Source organism: Aptenodytes forsteri, unplaced genomic scaffold (assembly GCF_000699145.1).
Source record: "Aptenodytes forsteri isolate BGI_AS27 unplaced genomic scaffold, ASM69914v1 Scaffold84, whole genome shotgun sequence".
Lineage (NCBI taxonomy): Eukaryota > Metazoa > Chordata > Aves > Sphenisciformes > Spheniscidae > Aptenodytes > Aptenodytes forsteri.
In genome coordinates, this window is record NW_008795492.1 from 4287993 (window position 1) to 4307427 (window position 19435).

Genomic DNA, 19435 nt, shown 5'->3' on the forward strand with positions numbered 1-19435 from the left:
GGGAATAAAAAAAAACTCCCCCCCCCCCCCCAACTATTGGCAATTCAGACTAACTTAAGATCAACATTTTACTGCAGCTTAAAGCATAAATTGAACTTTAATATTCCAGCTCCAAGCATTTGTCCCTCAGACGCTAACCTCTTATTTGGAGTTTCCTTGGTATCAGAACAAGTTCAGCCTAGTTAAAAGGATCAGAATTTTAACTAAAAAATTAAAATAAAGGGAAAGTAGGAGAGGAAACAAGAAGAGAAAGCAGCATAAAATGAGAAGTGAGGCCAAGCATAGCAGTTCTAGACTGGGTTAGATGTGAAGAGCGGGAAACAGATGAAGACCTGATGAGACTTCTCCATTGCATTGGTGCAAATTCTGTCCAAATTAATTCACACGCTATGGCAGTATCTTTTAAGCAACAGAATAGTCTTGGAGGCTGCTTACAGTTTGTGGGAAAAAAGAAATGTTACTACACCTCCTTTTTAAAGTCAGTGTTTCCAAGTCAATCTTCCTTCTTCCAGGAAAATGGTGCTAAATATTTTATTTGGGAGGTATTTTCTGACCTTATTCTCTCATGGCCTAAGCTCTGATAGGGCAGAAAATTACATCAGAAGACTCAGATAGAAAAGTTGAGCATTTCTGGGGGAAAAAATATTTCCCGGGTAATTGGATCACGATCAAGACATTTTGTACCCTGTGGCACAAGATCTACATCTAGTGATAAGGAGCTAACTTGTAGTAAAACCAAACAAAATTGATACAACCATGTTGATCTGTATCACTGCAGGAGCCAGAAATTACTTTTTTCAGTTTTGGCCATAACTTAATAAATCTAGTTGAGTAAAGCAAAATAGAAATAAATGGGGTTTACTTAATGCTTTACCATAAACTAACTATACATCAGTTCAATGACTGTAGCCAATATCCATGACTCTTCTCAGTCTTAAATGTAATCATATATCAAGCAACAGAGAGGTCTATCACTTACGCAAATTCTAGTTTTCTGAGGTTTTTGATGGCAGGAATTTTGATGGCAGGAATTTCATAGCTGCTGCAACCAGATGCATCTTGCACACTAAATAAATCACAGTAGAACCAGAGTATGAGAAATATTTTAGCAACCAAAACAGTGCTTTAAAAATAATTTCTTAGTAAACTTTTCCAGGAAATAAACTGCTGCTGCATTAACTGAGGAACCAGGAAACTTCAGAATAACTTCTGCTCCAACCTTTCTTCATTCAATTCATTTCAATCTGATAGTTGCCTTTCGTAGTGCAGTTGTTTGCTTTTTCCAATAAAACTTAAAAATACATACTTCTAAATCAAGTATTTTCTGTCAAACTCAAAACTTATTTTCTGTATATTTTAATCAAAATCCTCTGCCCGTGTTAAAATGGAAGCCACCATATTTATTTTAAAAAACCCAACCAAAATACTTTATTTATGCATGCTTTTAATTGCAACCAATCCCCTAGCCACATCATGAGCAGGGATGAAACACAGGGTTTATAGATCACATAACACAAGCTTTTACCTCCTGAGCTACAGGACTGGCTCAGGTCAGTGACTGGTGCAAAAACCTTCATTTATGGCCCAGGTGCTACAGGGGGGGGAAATCAGTTAGCCCAAGTTATGTAACTGAAAGCAATTGGAAGATAGCATACTCAGAGATTAAAAAGAAATCTGAAGAAAAAAATGACAGCTGGCTTTTTTTATTGGCAGGGTTGATAAATTTTCTGCTGGGTGCTGTCATTGCCCCCCCCTGCCACGTCAGCCACCACACATCTGGGTAGGAGAACACTCTGAGACAATACAAGAGCTTGCACTGCCTTAGTTACTTCTCCTTTGGACAAACAGAGGACTCCATTCTCCAGCACTGTCAGTGAACCCCCATTTTCTTAATTTGCTAGTATATTAAGAGGACTTTTGATCATAAATGAGCCTACCAATTGATCATCTTCTCTTGCATCTCTACAAGGTCTGAAAGGTCACTGACGTCCTTCATTGTCTTTGCCTTAAAGGGATCAAGAACAAATTTCTCTGTTGATGCTCTCAGCAGTTCGTAGTCTTTTGTTTGTTCTAAAGATTTCCAGAGCCTGACTGTATCACTGAGGGAGGCCCTGTGAAGTGACAAAACACGTGAAATCAACAGATATGACTGCTGTCGTTGTATGAAAGTGTCGTCTACATACAGTCCTATGAATGACACTACTATGTACAAAGAATGACCAACCTGAACGATGCCACATTATTTAGGCCAACCAAGTCTTTTAGTCCTTGCATGTCAATGCTGCTGTTTCGCAAATCCAAGGAAAACTCTTTTCTTGACCTTTTCAAAATAGAGTGCAGGACATGGACATCAGGTGGTGTAAGAACTATGTCCAGAAAAGACAGGTCTGGCTTGAGCCTTAAGGCCACATGCTGCAAAAGATAATCGCTTTGTGTTTCATAAATACAATGTAAAAGCTCGAGTAACCTCTCCGGACAGAGCTCATTTATCTGCAGTCTTCTAATACATTTCAAGAGTATATTCTGCTTCCTGGTTGATTGTTTTACATCCTTATTTGAAAGGGAGCAGAAGTAGGGGTCATCCTGGAGGAACAATAATCCAGCCAAAAATCGAGGCAGTAAATCTAACCAGTTATAAGGTTTTTTCTTCTTGGATGGAAAAGACAGGTACTTTGTTAGACTTTTATCCTTGATCTCTTCTGCTAACATCAGGTGAAGTGCACCCAAGAAATTCTGAATGACGAAATCAGAGAACGTACTCCCAAATTCCTCTTCTTCACTATCTGAATGTCTGGGGAACGCAAATGGCAGGAAAAATCCATATTTAAGAGCAAACTCTTTAACTTCCTTAGAAGGAAGATCACTTTTCATGGCACTTTGGTGCTTTTCTCCAAGATACCAGGCTATACGGGCTAGCGTAGCAAGACTCTCTTGATTTTGCATGGCTGTAACATCTGTTTGCATAGGTATTATCTTTTGCTGCACAAATTTCAGGAAGACTGTAGTAAGAGTTGAAGGAAGGCTTTTGTCTCCCATTTCAAGTACTGTCTCACAGAGAAAACAAACAAATCTACACATAACAGGGCTGTAACAATGACTGAACAAGTACTCACACTCTTTGATTAATTTCAGTGCATTATCACAGTAGGGCAATCCTTTGAAGTATTTGGTTATGTATACTTCTCTCTGCTGAGTGGAAAATCCTACTATTTCAATAGTCTTATCCACTTTGGACACATACTGGTACACCTTGTCTTTTGGTCTTGCTGTAAGTAATAAAGTACAACCATTGAGTATCTTTTTTTGGATGAGTCCTGAAAGCAGCTCCTTTACACTGCACAAGTCTTTTTCAGGCTGGCTGGCTGAGCAACGAGGGAAATTCTCATGATCGCACAACCCTTCAAAACCATCAAAAACCAGAAGGACTTTAGCAGGATTTTGCAATATATACTCAAAGATCTCTTTGCTTCCCTCTTGAGGTTTTACAAAAAATTCAAGAAGCAGATCCTTCAGGCTGTATCGCTTCTCAGGCAAGCTTATTTGTTTGCAGTCAAACCAAAATACAAATTCAAATTGAGAAAACTCTCCATTGGACCAGTCCTGGCAGATCTTCTGAACAAGAATGCTTTTGCCCATTCCTGCTTTTCCTAGCACCACAATCACTTTAGTCTCTAAGCCTTTACTTCCTGGGATTTGAAATATTTGGCTTCTTTTAAGGGCTGCCTTTTCCTTCCCTTGCAGACTGCAAGTTACCAGCTCCTTTTCCATTGCTTTTACGCTGTTCTTCCCAGTCTTGGTTTCAGTTTGGTTTTGAACAAGTGTCCCATCAATAAACAGGTCATCAAGAGTTACTTCACGCTCCATGGCCACAGATTTGCACACATCTTGGAAATAATCCATAAGTGATGTACAGAAAGCTTCCACTGGCTCTAGAGAAATAAAAAGCACACACAAACTGAAGAAACCGGTCCACAAATTACAACATTGCTTCAGGGTGGTTTAACTGCATAATTGTAATATGGTCAAAATACATCAGTTCCCATAAAGCATGTAGGTCTGGATTTATCCCATGTAATTGCAGGTACTTAAATTAGGAGTGCAGGCACGAGAGACACTTTTAGGCCTATGAACGGAATAATTTTGGAGGTACCTATGCATATGATAAAACCAGCTAAGTACACTGACCTCCTGAGTAGGTACTACAGCTAGATATTTAAAGCTAGAGAAGTCTAATATCTTAAAAACAGAAGTTGTGCTCGGACACTTGGAACAGCTTCACAAATTATTGAATAACAGTTCCTACAACACGTAGCTTTTCTGTATGGAAAGAAACACAGAAAAATTAGCCAAAAATACTGGAAGCTTGAAGTTCAACAGTTCTAAACTCACTTGGTCTTTTGAAAGGTTCTTCAGAAGGAATTACGGGAACTCGGACTTCTTTGAACATTTCTAAACCTGGAGAAACAAAACAATAGACTTGAGGAAGACACCTAGATAGTCATCGATTCAGCTTTGCTAATTTTAACAATAAGACTAATGCAAATTTTCAAGTTAATTGCAACGTATGTTATGTATCATCCAGAGAAAGAGATATTTTGTTTATTTTACAGGGGAAAGAAAAAAAAATCCTCACACAAGTACAATTCAGCTGACATGAACTGTTGCAGGCAGTATGACACTAAACAAGATGACAGCTGTTCTGACAGTTGTACGAAGCAGAAGACCTATCATAACAAGGTGACATCCACTGTTCTTTTCAAATGTCAGTGTTTTGCATAAATTCACATTCACTCATAGGACTTCTTTATGCCATCAAAAGCAATAGCTTCCTTTTGTTATTCTACACCTTGTAGCCAAGCATTAAGGATGAAAGTCACAGAAGTGACTATTGGTAGCAGAATTTACCCATTACTTTTCCTGACAAAGTACTCTCACTGTCCAATTTTCTTTCTTTTTGCCTCCTTGTTTTCAAACTACTGTAGACCTTCGCACTTGGTCAGATGAGCAGTGTCTGCCATACACAAAGAAATCGGGAATTTTTCAGAGAAAGCATATTTTTTACAGACTGTTAATGACAGAGTATCAGTTTTGACAAAACTTTTAGTAGGAAAAACTTTGCAGATGCAGGACAGAATTTAAATTGACAGAGACTGTAACAAACCCAACCTCATCAATAGTCTCATGGTAACCACACTCAACAGAGATGTGGGAAAAAAAACCCAACCGAAACAGGTTAATCTCCCTAGATTTGTACAAATGTATTTATTACCATAATATTTGGTTCATTTTGATGTAGAATGTGGTTTTAAAATAAAATACAAATCTTAAAGTTTCAGAGATCTGGAAATCAATTCCTACCCTGCATGGCAGCAGCAGGTGGAATGGTTAGAGTTCAGAGTTGCTTCTAGCAGGGAAGCACCCACAGACTTCTAATAAGCAAGTACTTTTTCCAGTGAAAGAATACATTTGCTATAGAGATAGCTCTCCTCCTTGTAGAAGAAAAATCGACTTAAGATATTAAATAAAGAGGGGACATGCCTGTTTTCAGGCAAGTGTCTGTTTTTTGTTTTCTATTTATTTTATTAAATAAAAACAACAGAATGGAAAACCAAGAAAAGCTGTAATGAGACATTTAGATGGGAAGCAGCATTGGTCAAATCAATCAGGTGTTAATAATTTTTAAAAAAGGAAAAGAGACTGGCTTGCTAGCTTATGTGCTAGCATTTGGAGATCTGAGGTTTGCGACATACGTATGTTGTGCTGCTGTAAATCAATTGGAATTATTAGTATTGTGTATTCACATAAACAGTATATATCATTTAGAAATACTTCCCCAAACCTAGGGGTATTTGCCTGTTAGTCCCCACTTAAAAATTTGCTATCTTCGTGGTGTTAGCCACCAGAGGGCAACAAAACACTTGTACTAAGCTGCAAGCAGCTGTAATCGCCACGGTACGCAGAGATCAGCAGGTAAATGACCACTGAAATCAAACTCCCTGTCCTAACAGCTCTCTGAGCTACCAAGGCTCTGATTTCTTTATAAGCCTTTCTGTATATTAGGCTTTGGTATTGTTTAGTTAAATAAGTTGTCATCATTTTGGTTTTGGGGCTTCCATGCGAGCTGACTGCTGTCTGGCTTCCAGCACCAAGCATTTAAGATGCTCAGGCCACGCCAGTACCAGCACCACTTCCACTTCTCATGGTGCCCAAGCAAACTGGGCTTTTGTATTGTTTTAACTAGACGAGAAGACTTCTTCCAGAAACCGGACTTCATAGCAAACGCAGTGGATTGGCTGCTAATATATAGCTGAACCTGTAGCTCCACAACCCCTTATCTGCTCTGTATTTTGGACAAGACTAAGCAGCCAGTGATCAATACAAAGAAGGAAATGCCATTATTTTTTATTTTCCTCAATAAGGTCAATATGAGTAAAGCCTGGAGGGGAGAATTGGCTTTGGGTAGAAGCAATATGCTCCCTCTCCCAATCCAAAGTACCGTATATATAAAAATTCATTTTCTACTTACCACATAAACTAACTGGAAAACTTGGGGATATCAGTGTTTCTGTGGAAGAAGTCAGCACTGGCAAGAAACAAATGATAGTTTTCAGCCTATCATAGCTATCAGTAACTGAAATGAGGGAACTTAGTACTTTGTTGACAGCATTGATTTTCCAGTACTTTCTGCCTATTTATGTGGATAAAAGGTTATTGCTCTTACCTGGATATATTACAACATGAGATGTGCCATTTCCAAGAACAAAGTTAAGTATCTGCTGAGGAGGACCTGCAAAGCCTGTATTCTCTTGGCTTCCTTTCACACCAACAGGTAGACACTCTGGAATCAAAGGCGCTGAAAATCCTGAAATGAACGCAGAATAATTACTCTTCTGTTTTTAAAGGCTCCTGGTTTCTAAAGGTTTCTAAGGAAAAAAAAGCTTTCTAAAAGCCACTTATCCTTTCTGGCAGCTTCTGGGCAAATATTCCCAGTGGAGAGTTTATGAACCAGAATTCATAGGATCACATGAGATCCATAGAATCCATTAAACAAAAACTCTTAAAAGGTATGATGAATGTGAAATACAAGGGATTACCCATCTTTTAGTGACCACTGGTTTCGATAGTCTAAAGAGAAATTCTATTAACATAAGGAAAAGTGCTTAAGGCAAAGTCTATAAATGTATGGGCCAGAGATCCAGAAGAGACAAAATGTGTAAATATTATGTATCTGAATTAATTTTACCATCCTTGGCCCTACATCTTTCCCACATAATTGCAGATCATGTAGCTTGTACAAGCAGCTAGCAAGCATCCTCCCTCTGAACCCGCACTGGGAAATTTTTTTGATGATGCAGTGCTTGCAATTTAATCAGCCATAGCTCTGAGTTTCTGTAGGTGTGACAGAATTTCTTCTGCTACATTGTGCTGTTTCAGCTAGCATCAGATACTTCAAGACTTCTAACTTATCCACTGCTTTTTGGTTCCTTTCCAGCATAGATTTAACAGTGAAAGGTGTTGAATTGTGTCTTTGTCATTAGCACTTGCCAGTGTACCATAAGCACTCTCTGCTACACAACATGATCAAGGCAAGGTGGCTACACAGCCCATCACTTGGATTAGTACTCAGTTTTTGTGAACAAAATTCCAACCCAGATTTTGCTCTACTATTGCAAATTATCCTGCAGTCCTTTACAAACCTCTTGATGAAAAAGAAATTGGAACTAAACCAAAGTTTATTAATGAAAATTTTGTGATTTCCTACTCTTAAGACAAGTAGAGTAATTATTTAAATTAGCATATAGTAAATAATTCTGTTCTCTTGTTTATTAACCTGCACTTCACCAATTAAATGAAAGACTCATTCTATTTCATTAGGGGCAATGCACTTTTAATTTTCCTTGAATATTTTTCATTCTTTTAGTGAGTGCCACACTTTTAAGTGCTTGATTGAAACAGCTGCCATACTTGTTTTCCCCGCCATCGCTCATGGACAATGACCAGATTTATAAGAGAGTTTTCCCCTTGTATAAATCAACCTGTGTACAGGTACCCACCTATAGCTGTACTGTACATACCAGGAATTACAAAACTTCTTTCCAACGGATTGGTAGCAGGAACAGAAAGGGACATGTGCTGGTTAGTTAGTGAGGTGGAGCTAGCTGGATGGGTGTTGAGAGGCATAGCTAAGAAACTGCCATTCCCTGCAGGCACTGCAGGGACTTCCACTTGAAAGAAAAAAGGCAAAACAAAAGAAGAAAGTTATTTCATGGCTAGAAGTTAAGGAGGCCAAAGAAGATGTTTCAACAGATATCATAAACCACTTGATTCTGATCAGTTGTGTTTTGATTTTGCAAAGGCAAGAACAATTCACAACAGCTTTCTGAAATTTACTCAGGTCTCAAAATCTAAAATGTATTCATGAAATTCTGTAGTAGATCACTTCTTTCCAGTAGTTCACTCTTTTAATTTTCTTCATCTTTCCTGGCCTGTCTTCTTTCTAGAAACCTTCAGATATGTTTAGATGTAAATGATCTTACACATGGATGATTGAATAACAAGGTCTTACATTGGCTGTACTAAGTTTCTCAAGCATGGTTTGTTACCTTAATATTGCACAAGATTAGAGACGTCCAAGTACAATAAACTGAGGACCTTGACTCTCTACTTAGACACTACCGTGCTTGTAAGGATCACTAGTCTGTGTTAAGAGAGCTTCCCAAAGAACAGTCACAAACACCTGAGTTTTAAAAGACGCAACTTGCCTGCAGCACTTGTTTTTTTTAAGAAGAGGACAAATGGGGAGGGAGACTCATGTGCATTGTATGATTTCATCTGCTTATCAAAAGTTTCTTACAAATCAAGTAAGATACACTTGCTTATTTTGAACTAGGCTGCTAGTTTCCTTGGTTTTGCCACACCCTTATTGTCAGAGTTGGTTTTGCTTTTCTTTCCCTCTCCTGTCTAGCAGCAACAGTTAAGTCTCTATTTCATCGCTTTCTGCAGTTTAATGTTTTATAAGGAGCTACAAACCTGTGTGGGTTTTGTGCCACTATAGTGTACACTGTCATCTGGAACGCAAGCTCTTTAGGGTGGGATGTGTTTACATTGTTCATGAGGAACTGATGTATTATTTTGTTATAGGAATCTTTCATTTTTACTTTAAAAAAAGACTTTTAAAAGTGTTTTTCAGCTTGTGTGTAAATCAGCATGTGAAATTCCCACATAATTTCCTATCCAAGGACTGTTGTGTTGCTATGGTCAGATAAGATCAGGTACTGTTATAGCTAGCCACAAACAGTTGGGCAGTGGCAGTTTAATTTAATTCAATTCCTTTGAAATGGTCTCATCCTTGGCTTACCACTCTGAGCTTTAGTACACGTTATCCTCTTTACTGTAGATAGTCTTACAGTTCTGAAGAGTTGATGCACTTGCCTTTTCAGGATCACACTGTGACACTCATTTTATGACAGGTTAAATAAATTCCTGATTTTGTCACGTAGCTCATCTTTCTGTCACTTAGATTTTTTTGTACCCAGTACTTATACTGCCTTATGTATATATTCCTTCCCTCAGCACCTTCATTGGGTCAAGTAAGGTAGAGAGAGTGACAATATTCTGAACACTTTTCGGAAAAGGATAGGTGCAGCTTTACAAAGCACCTCTTAGCTCTGTGATGATACTGTAGATTGGAATGCAAGTTCTGTATGGTGAGGCATTTTTACTGTTTGTTTTTGGGTTTTTTTAAGTCAGGAATCGATGTGCCATTTCCTTACTGAAAACTCTCATTGTTAGTATGGCATAAACATAGGCTTTCAAAAGCTCCAAATCTATAAAGGAATTTAAGCAGATAGAAGGTAATCCACCTTTAATGGGTACTGACTGCCAGGAACTTTACCTGTGTCTAAATAACTACAACTGGCAGGCACCGGTTCAGTAGGAACTCTGATTACCTTTCCAGATCCAGAAAATGTATTTTTTCCACAGCTAATTCTGCTCAATCCCCCCCCAGAAGTCCACATGAACAAATGAACATTGGAAAACCAGCTTGGGTCACAGTCTCAGCGCACGTGCGTGCTCTCTATGACTTTCATTCAGTCTAGGCCAGTTCCTTAGCAATTGCTGGGCAATTGCCGGCCTGAATTTTGCTGAGGTGCAGTCCCATGATCCAAGCACTCTCTGGACGGCTCTCTAGGTTACATGCTGGTTTTGGCTGCCCGCCCTGACATGTACACGGCCCATGGGGTTTGGTACAGTCAGAGTTCCCCTTAAGAGGCTTGGGAAGTGTGCTAGCATACAGTAATGCATAAGTCACTTCAAAACACAGTATAATACATTCACTCAAAGGTGATTGCTCTCACATGGATTTTGGAAGAGTATTTTGCTGGTTTAGCTATGTCTGAGACACCCATTTAGGCTACAGCTGGGAAAGAACTTTAGCACCAGTTTACACCTAAGGAACAAGTTACAGCCTGCCTGCTGGCCACAGGTACTGCCTTGTAGATGGTCTAACAGTGTGCAACACCTAGAAATTTCCCTTTCTCCCATTCTTACTTTGGTTTAAAGAACTGCATAACATGGGCTGGGGCAAGAAGCCATAGTTATTATTTTCACTAGGGTGTTTCACTGCCAAGAAGCCATCTATTCACAGTTATTATTTTCACTAGGGTGTTTCACTGGATTTTTGGAAAGGGTCACACTTAGAACAAAGAGGATCAAACCCAGGAAATGCCAAACTATGGCCTGAGTCACGTTACCCGTCATAAACAAAGGTGATAAAAATTACAATATTTGGCACTGACCCAGTTCCCCACTGTTTTGCTTTCTTCTCTCAGGTGGATTTAGAAAAGTTCAGCTGTGCCTCTGCTGATGCTAAGGAAGTAATTTTTCTATCACCTGGCAGGAACATGTGCTTTTGAAGCATAAGGATCCAGCTGTTCCCAGGCTACCACGTAGTTGGTCCTAAGATGCACAGTTTAATAGCTACTGATAAGAGGGCACAGACTTGTTGCATCATGAATTAGTCATAGGTGTATGAGAATGTGATTCTACAGTGATTTCTACTCTGCTGGAAGTAGAAACATGAAAATGCATGACAATGCTGTATCATCAAATCTACGAGAGCAAACTTTCCCTAGAAGGTAGAGTTACAATACCTAACAGAGGATGAGACTTTGGAACACACACAGGAGACAATAGATGTTGAATAATCTTTTCCTGTTCAGCCAATAACCTACCAATTTTCTTGTATTTGGGTTCTGAAGCATCAGAGAAGCTCTCTGCAGAGCCTGAGAAGGCTGAAAGAAACAAAGGTGATAGTAAGTGACAAAAAATTGAACTAGTTTGGTAATTTTAAGCTTCCACTGTGGAAATTTATTTTAACTTTTTAAAGTAGAAAGGGGTGTTATCAGTTTCAATTCAGCTATTTCAGAACTGTACAGGTCCGATGTATAAAACATGAATGTGAAAAGCCTCATATTATTTTACTCTGACCATGACGTTTCAATTAGGCTGCAGATTTTTGCGCCAGTAATCAAAGATTTTTGCTGTTGTTCTTGCTATTAAAGAGGGAATTGTTCAACTAATGCTTGCTAAGCTATAGATACACTGAAAACAAAGTTAACACTGTCACACAGATGATTAAAAAAAGGGAAGAAATATAACATGCTTAACGTCATGTTACAGGACAACAAATTCTGCGAATTGTAAAGAATGTGCTTGGGGTAGCTGTTTTCTCTTCCAGCCCCCACAGGATGGGCAGTCAGAGGAAGCACATCTGGTTGTATCAGTGAAGATCTACATGCGAAATGCATTGAGGCTGTGTTAAAACCAAAGTACCGTAATGCAAATTTAGAATTCAAACACTACAGCCTTTCAAACTCTCACTGTTTTTCACTTACTTCGTTTGTGACATTTCTGCATCTTTATGTCAATAAATTTCTCAGTGTTTTCAGCAGCCATTTCATCCAAAATAAGGTTCCCTGCTAAAAACATGAAATATTGCCAAATGTCAACCTTTGTTCTCCTAGAAAAATTATAGGAAGAGGTAGAAGCAAGAGAAACACACCAATCGGCAGCAAAGATGTAATATGCTCCAAATAAAAGATAAAACCCAAATCACTCAATAAAACACATATCCAGATCGATAGGATTTAGAAAGCCCACAGAGCTCTGAATGCAGATTCTGTCACCCTGTTTCTGAACTGCAAAATATTAATCTACTGCCATATATCCACTGGCTAATAAAACATAAATACTTCTCAATGCTCTAATGATGAGCAAAGGATAAAACATCACAGCCATATCACAGAATGATCTCAGTACTAGTAAAGTTACTTACTCATTTTATGTACGAAAAGGATTAGATCCTTTAAGAGACAGAATAAAGGGTTCTAAACAGATTTTATATTTTGTGTTGTAAGAACTGTGAAGTTATTCATACCATTCTTTTACTGGCAAATACGTAAATACTAATATTGTACCTCATTTCCTCTAAAACCAATACAAATTTTGCCATTAGGTGCAAAACCATCAAATTCTAAACACACCAGGGAGCAGTAAAAAGCATCAAAAAAGTCACATGAGCTTCCTGTAGCCAGAATTGTTCTAGGGAAAGACTGACCTTGGGTAAGTTATTCCAAATTACTTTGCTCAAACATAAAACAGGATATACAGATATTCTGTGAATCTTCCCAATTCTACGGATTTCCCAACAGCCACATATAAACATAAATATTCTGAAATAGCAAACAGCTGCATATGTGCCACTACCAAAACAATGATTTTGTACCAAAAGCCAAGCAATTTTCTCTGGTCAAGCACTGAATGAAGGAATAATTTACTACATGTGTATTATACCATTGCTGCATTGATCAGAGAGAGAAGTAAAATTTGACACTCTTCCTGAGGCAGCTCTGTGCATCCTGGACAGAAATAAGTGTGCATGAACTGCATTTATATGCATGCTAAGTCCTCTGAGTGGGTCAGGTTTAATGAACTTATGTATATCATCCGTGTTGTGCTCAGAATAAGTCTGATGCTAACTGAGGGCATATACTGCAGTAGACAGTTAAGCTGTGCATACACTATGGCCATGGTGACGTAATCAGCAACAGAGATAAAACTGCCATCATTGAGAAAGTCCTCCAGAAATACAGAAAATCCTCAAAGTTTGCCAAGAAAATCCTGGGAGACAGTTCCCAGGGGGAAAGAAGAGGATACCAGATGTACAGAAACCTCACTAGTGTTCAGATTGTGGGGATGAAGTACAGTGCAGATGTTAGCCAGAACACTGTCATGGAGAAAATTAATCTTTGCCACATAAATCTTACCAAAAGTGTCTTCCACCTGCTTCTCCTGTGGCTCTTTGAGCACATATTCTGCTAATTCAGCTAGCAAGAAGGGAAAAAAAAAAAGGAACACAGTAATGACACAGTAAATTTCACAGAAAAACTCTTGTAAGCTTACCCTCTTTAACAGAATTCTGCAGTATAAGTGAAATTGAAGAGTTAAATTAAGTTTTTCTTGTAAATTGTTGTTCAGGAAATAAAGAACACGAGAAAGGAGAAGTTGAGACAGGAAGTATTAAGCAGAAGGAGCCATTAATAGAGAGATTTTCCCCCAGCAACCACAAGCTACTGTTCATCTGTTTCCCCACAATGCACAGGTTTAGGTACCCTGGCTACCATGCATGAGGGACAGGCCACTTGAGTACATGCCGCTGCTTTAGACTGAAAATAGAGTTTGTAAGAAACAGCTATAGCAAGTGGTTGGAAAATAATGATTTTAAAAAACAAAAATTGCTTTCATACCTATTCTAGCATAAGCTTCTATGGTGTTGGAACAGAGATACAATTCATCCCCATTTTCACCATTTTCCATCGTACACAGGAAATCTGTATTACTGAACTGATCATAGTTGCTGGCATCAGCTTCAGGATCTGTAATTAAAAAGGAGTATGCATTGGCTCAATGAATACCATAACCAAGGAGTAAAAAAAACATAGCAGGACATGCAGAAAAGGCAGATTTGTTACTTCAGCGTAAGGCTTTGGCTCTTCATTGTATGTTGGCTAAGTAGGAACAGAACTGAACTCTCAGTAATTTATAGTCACCCAGAAATCAACACTTTTCTTTTGCTAACTCTGAGACTTCATCTCTCCTAGTAAATAAAACAGTTTCAGAATCCATTCCATGACACTAAGGCCTACATGCATGGCCTGGACCCATCCATACTATTAAACCTTCTTATTCTTCAGGATATGGTGGTACCATCCAAATTCACTGTTCAGAATGATGCTGGGTCCATGCTAACCCCTGAACTGCAGCTACAAATTGCCTGTGAAGCTGCTAGTTGGCCAAGGCCAAAAACATGCCAGGGACCATGCTAACATCTTCACAGAAGAGATGTCCAGCTTCCAATAACTGGCGCCACATCCTGACAATGTTCAATTTATCTACATCATCTCAGACATTGCTAAGGCTCAAAAGTATTCAAATCAGTGAAATATCTCTGATATAACAAGAGTAAGTCCTTGATCCCTAATTCATCCTACTTTCAGTCACCGAGCAAGTGAAGCCATGGGAGTGAAGAAACACTCCTACAGGTGTTAGTAACAGTCAGAAGTTGAAAGAGAAAAGCTCAACCTAGGAAATAATTAATCACAAAGATTATTCCAGATTCTGGTGCTCAGTTCTCCACTGATTTGCCCATGTACCTGCTGACATTGGTCACTCATGAAAGCAACAAGGATGTGAGGTGGTATCCTCCAATTTGGTAACGTTTTATACCTATTGGGCAGAGAGCTATAGGACTTCATATCTGGCATACATCTGTTCTTCTCCTTTCATTGCCACTCTCAACCCACAGTCCAGCTCATTTGTTTAAAATAAGCTTAGCTATTGCTCCACAACACAGTCAGCAGCACAGATACCGTTTCATACTTTTATACCAGCAAACTCAGGGAGAGCAGAACGTTCCACAACCTCCCCACAAATCCAGGAGCAGAAAGTTTGAGAGCCAGGGCAACCTCCTAACCTGATTACCTGTAGGAACTTATGTGCAAGAAACTATCATCTTTACGCCCTGGCCCTTCTGCTCTCTGATCTATCACAGAATCATAAAATGATTGGTCTGTGCCCCCAAAAGCTGTAAAACGGCATCTGGTAATGAAAGTCCATTGTGTTGGTGCCTTAGGATCTCAGAAGGAAATGAAATGCTAGTTTGCTTGCAGACTGGCTTTATCACAAACTCGTCTAAAAGTCTCTGTTTTGCAAAGCTTTTGGCTTGAAACTACAAAAGTGTTGACAATTACACTTGACCAGCTTACAATAGCAACATCTGCGAATAAACTACTTACAGGAATGATATCCAAACCAAAGACATTAGCCTCACACCTTGATGAGTGACATGTAGAGTATGTTTTGTTAGACTCACCGAGCAGGAAGCTGTAAATATTTAGTTTTAAAAACATGATATTTTCTGGAAGCAGTTACTATTTTATATACAGATACTGACAAAGTTATCATATCATAAGACCAAGTGTCTGTTGAATTTAGTCCAGCCACCATGATAAACTGCCATTAGATGGCTATGTAATTGAGAGGAGATGGTAATAACTTATAACATGATGACTAAACTAATCAAGCATTTTTTAGTGTTTTACTAACCTGCAGGGAAGTCACCTTCTTCATTTCCAGATGACTTAGGATCAAGGAGAGTATACAGATGCAATGGATCAATATCACTGTGCAGCAAATCAAGATAGCCATTTTCAGACACAAATGCTGAATCCATGATTTGTCTCTTGCTGTCTGAAATCAAATTGCAAAACAATTAGCTATGACAAAACCACAGTTTTTTTCAACCAAAACTACAAGTCCTGCACTGTGGCTTTCTGTTGACAAGACACTGAGATCTTAAGGCTGTGGAACTGGTATTGCTTACCAAGTCTTGCGCTGAGTTACTTAAACTTATAGATCCAGATACAGCTTGCAATGAGACTTATCTATTTTTTACACCAATCAGGGGAGTGGGATACTACAGTCTGACCACCTGGATCAAAAATTGCCAAGTATTGAATGAATCACAACTCCTCTGTTTTATCAGGGTATAAATGATGCAAGCACAGATCCAGCAGGTATCGGGGAAATGAGAAGACTGCAGTGAAGAGGATGGAAGAAGAATCCCATTCTTTACTGTCAGGACAATTTCTTCTCAGGGAAGCAGCTTCTGGCTGGGATACTACACCCAGTTCCTAAGCCCTGGAGGTGACATTAGGAGACATCCCCTCAGCACAAGAAGGAACAGTGATATGTAGAACACTTACTTTATACAATTCTTTCCCAAACCATACAGTTGATTGTGTACAGAATGGCATGGTCACCTTGGGAATTAGTTTCTGGTAACAGGGCACTCACTGACATTTTGGAATCTATCAAAATTATTTTTTAATCAATTCTCTTTCCCCTTCAGAACTCATGTGCATACCTACTCATGAGTTGGGAATTGCTATAGCCATTCAAGCAGAGTGCCATACATTATCCAGACAAATCTGACTGATCTAAGGTGCTCCCTGCTGTAGTCACCCATGTTTATATGAGAACTGCTTAGACTGCTGCAGCTACATTTCTTGACAAAGTCTATGTCTTCCTCCACCTCATTTTAAGTCCCTTCTATTTCCTTCCAGTTACTGCAGCAGGCACTAGAATAAGCTCAAACATTCCTCCTGGATATTCCACAGGTAGTGGAATAACACTACTTGTTGGTTATTCATCATCTTATCAAACTATTTCAAAACCAAATATTGGCTCCTCAGTGTTTACAGATCACTGATATGAATGCTACCTGGGCTAGTGATCCAAATAATTTACTCCACCATAATATTGAGATACCAGCATGAAATGAACAACCAGCAAAATTTCCAGACCATATCCTGTTAAAATAGGTGTCCAGACACCACAACCATGAAAAGTTTCAGCTTGGCATCAAGCACCATATTTTGCAATGAAGGATAGCTATAATACAGCTCTCAAATATTCTGCCCTTAGCAGAATGCCACTGATGTCCCTGGCTGCACATGTCTACTTTCCTGAGGTGTGCAAATGTGGAGCAACCTGCTGTACCATGAAGTCTACCTGCAACATGAAAAAAGAGAAATACAGCTAACGCTGCAGCTCTGATGAAAGAAGGCAGAGCAGACCTAGTCACACACTACCACATGCTGCTTTGTTATAAACTAATCTTCATTCCTCTTACCCTTCTACACGGTTGTCCCTATGAACAGCTTGGAAATGGACCTCTCTGCGTTCTGCTGCAGAAGACACCAGAATCTAGAGCCAGAACTTAGAAAAGTGGGTGGACACAGTGAAGTCCCATGAGTAGGACTAACCTACACGCACGTAGTTCTCCTTTTTCATGTTGTGTGGCCTCATTACGTTACCAAGATTACAAAAATTTGGTATTATTGCCTGCCATGCTATAAATGGAAAGCAGAAGTTGACAAACCTGCATGAGAACCAAGAATGAGGTTATAAACATAGCAGATAAAATTTTCAGTTTGTTGCAACATTTTGCTTTGCCCCTTCCTTTGTTGAATTAAAGTAAAATGTAAACAGAGTTGGGCCTTTCAGAATGCCAGGTTGCTGGACTTTGTGAATAACGCTGTTGAAGCATTATCTCTGAGTCAATATAATTTTGAGGTTAGAGACAGAGAAGTAATTGGGCAGAAGCTGTAAAAGGAATGCAAGACAGACAAATGCATCACTTCAAGCTCAGTGATTAGTAACCTGCTTGATTACAGCAGACAAAGAAGAGGGCAAGTCCTATGGAAAGAGGCTAAGTAGGCCTACTTAATCTTCATGGAAGTACTAAGCTTTCATTAAGTCATAGTCATAAGAGCTTTTGTTATTTTAAGCCTTTCTTTCAATAGCATTTCCCTGTGGATAAACACATAAGTAATGCAAAATGTTTTCAGCTACAACGGTCAGGAAGTCAGGAAGCAGTCAAGAGGAAGTTTTGCCAGTGCCAAGTCCAGCTAGAGAGCTGAAAATTAGAACGTAAAAGGTGCTATAACCCAGGAGCACAGGAGTGAGAGAAACATAGCCTTCTACCCTGGGAAGAATGAAGATTGCCACTCTCAAGAATGAAAAACTTGATAACTTGTCTTTTTTGTTTCACCAGTCTGAATGGCCCTCGGCTTACCCTCTTCTTCATTACTTTGGTTTTGACACAAATCTATACATAGCTGTCTTTGTACTGACTAAACTGGATTTGGGATGCTGCAATTTCTTTCTGTAGCTGAACCAAAAAATTCTTAATAGCAGCTGTGCTTTGCTGCATTAAAATCACGGTGCCACCATGGAAAGCACTCTGTCCAAGGGTGCAGGAAAAAAGAAGTGAGTTTTTGAAAGGTGAAAATTTCTACACCAAGAGTGCCAGAGGCAAGGAGAATTATACCTCAAGGACAGCAAGCGTTTTGCTGCGTGTTGTAACTGGAGCACACAAAACGAAACCAGACGTTACCAAGCCTGTTTACAACAGCAAGTCCTTTCCCAGGGCTTCCCCTTTTTTCTCACAGCACCCCAGCAGTCCCCTGTCTGAGACAAAATATGAATAAGCTCTATACTGCTCAGCACTTTCTCTGTTGTTTCATACATGATTTTAACTTAGTTTACTGATAACACATTCCCTTTGGGGTCCCATACAGTGCTGCCAAAATGGGCGTTCGGCACATTTTCACATCAGAGGACTAAAAAATTTCATAATAATTTCTGTGTTAGGGCTGTGAACACTAGAGCCAGCGCTCAGCGGGAGGAAGACAGACCCCGCACCAACCTGCAAGACAAAGGACTGAAGTCCCCAGGGATGCCTGCGCCCTCCTTTGTGGCAGGCCTGCATGGACAAAGTGCACGTGCTGGGCAGGAGGAAGACAGGTCGTAGTTCTGAGTGTATTTCCATGCCATTCAGAAAGTTCAATCCTTTGTGGTTTGGACACTGGTTAAGACAGATTTTTTTCTTTAAATCTTTAAATGATGACATTACATGTCATTAGGTGACATTATATCACATAGGTGACATTACGGTGGGGGTCTGCTACAGGCCACCTGACCAGGAAGACCGAGTAGATGAGGCCCTCTATAGACAGATAGGAGCAGCCTCACGCTCACAAGCCCTGGTCCTCATGGGGGACCTCAACCACCCCGATATCTGTTGGAGGGACAACACAGCAGGGCATAAGCAATCCGGGAGGTTCCTGGCATGCGTCGATGATAACTTCCTTCTCCAAGTGGTAGAGGAGCCAACGAGGAGAGGTGCTATGCTGGACCTTGTTCTCACCAACAAGGAGGGGCTGGTGAGGAATGTGAAGCTCAAGGGCAGCCTGGGCTGCAGTGACCACAAAATGGTGGAGTTCAAGATCCTGAGGGCAGCGAGGAGGGC

The 19435-nt window shown here is 39.6% G+C and overlaps 1 protein-coding gene across 1 annotated transcript in view; it reads right to left on the reverse strand.

Annotated features, from left to right (window-relative positions):
* CIITA (class II major histocompatibility complex transactivator) overlaps window positions 1-19435 on the reverse strand; it is a 32659-nt gene that overhangs the window by 4648 nt on the left and 8576 nt on the right. Inside the window, exons 2-13 of the mRNA XM_009281708.2 lie at window positions 15667-15810; window positions 13809-13937; window positions 13329-13388; window positions 11898-11981; window positions 11235-11294; window positions 8076-8225; window positions 6722-6862; window positions 6527-6583; window positions 4390-4455; window positions 2225-3929; window positions 1938-2111; window positions 980-1066 (exon numbers count right to left, since the gene is read on the reverse strand). Coding sequence (XP_009279983.2) covers window positions 980-1066; window positions 1938-2111; window positions 2225-3929; window positions 4390-4455; window positions 6527-6583; window positions 6722-6862; window positions 8076-8225; window positions 11235-11294; window positions 11898-11981; window positions 13329-13388; window positions 13809-13937; window positions 15667-15810 — 2857 coding nt within the window. The remainder of the gene's footprint in view (window positions 1-979; window positions 1067-1937; window positions 2112-2224; window positions 3930-4389; window positions 4456-6526; window positions 6584-6721; window positions 6863-8075; window positions 8226-11234; window positions 11295-11897; window positions 11982-13328; window positions 13389-13808; window positions 13938-15666; window positions 15811-19435) is intronic.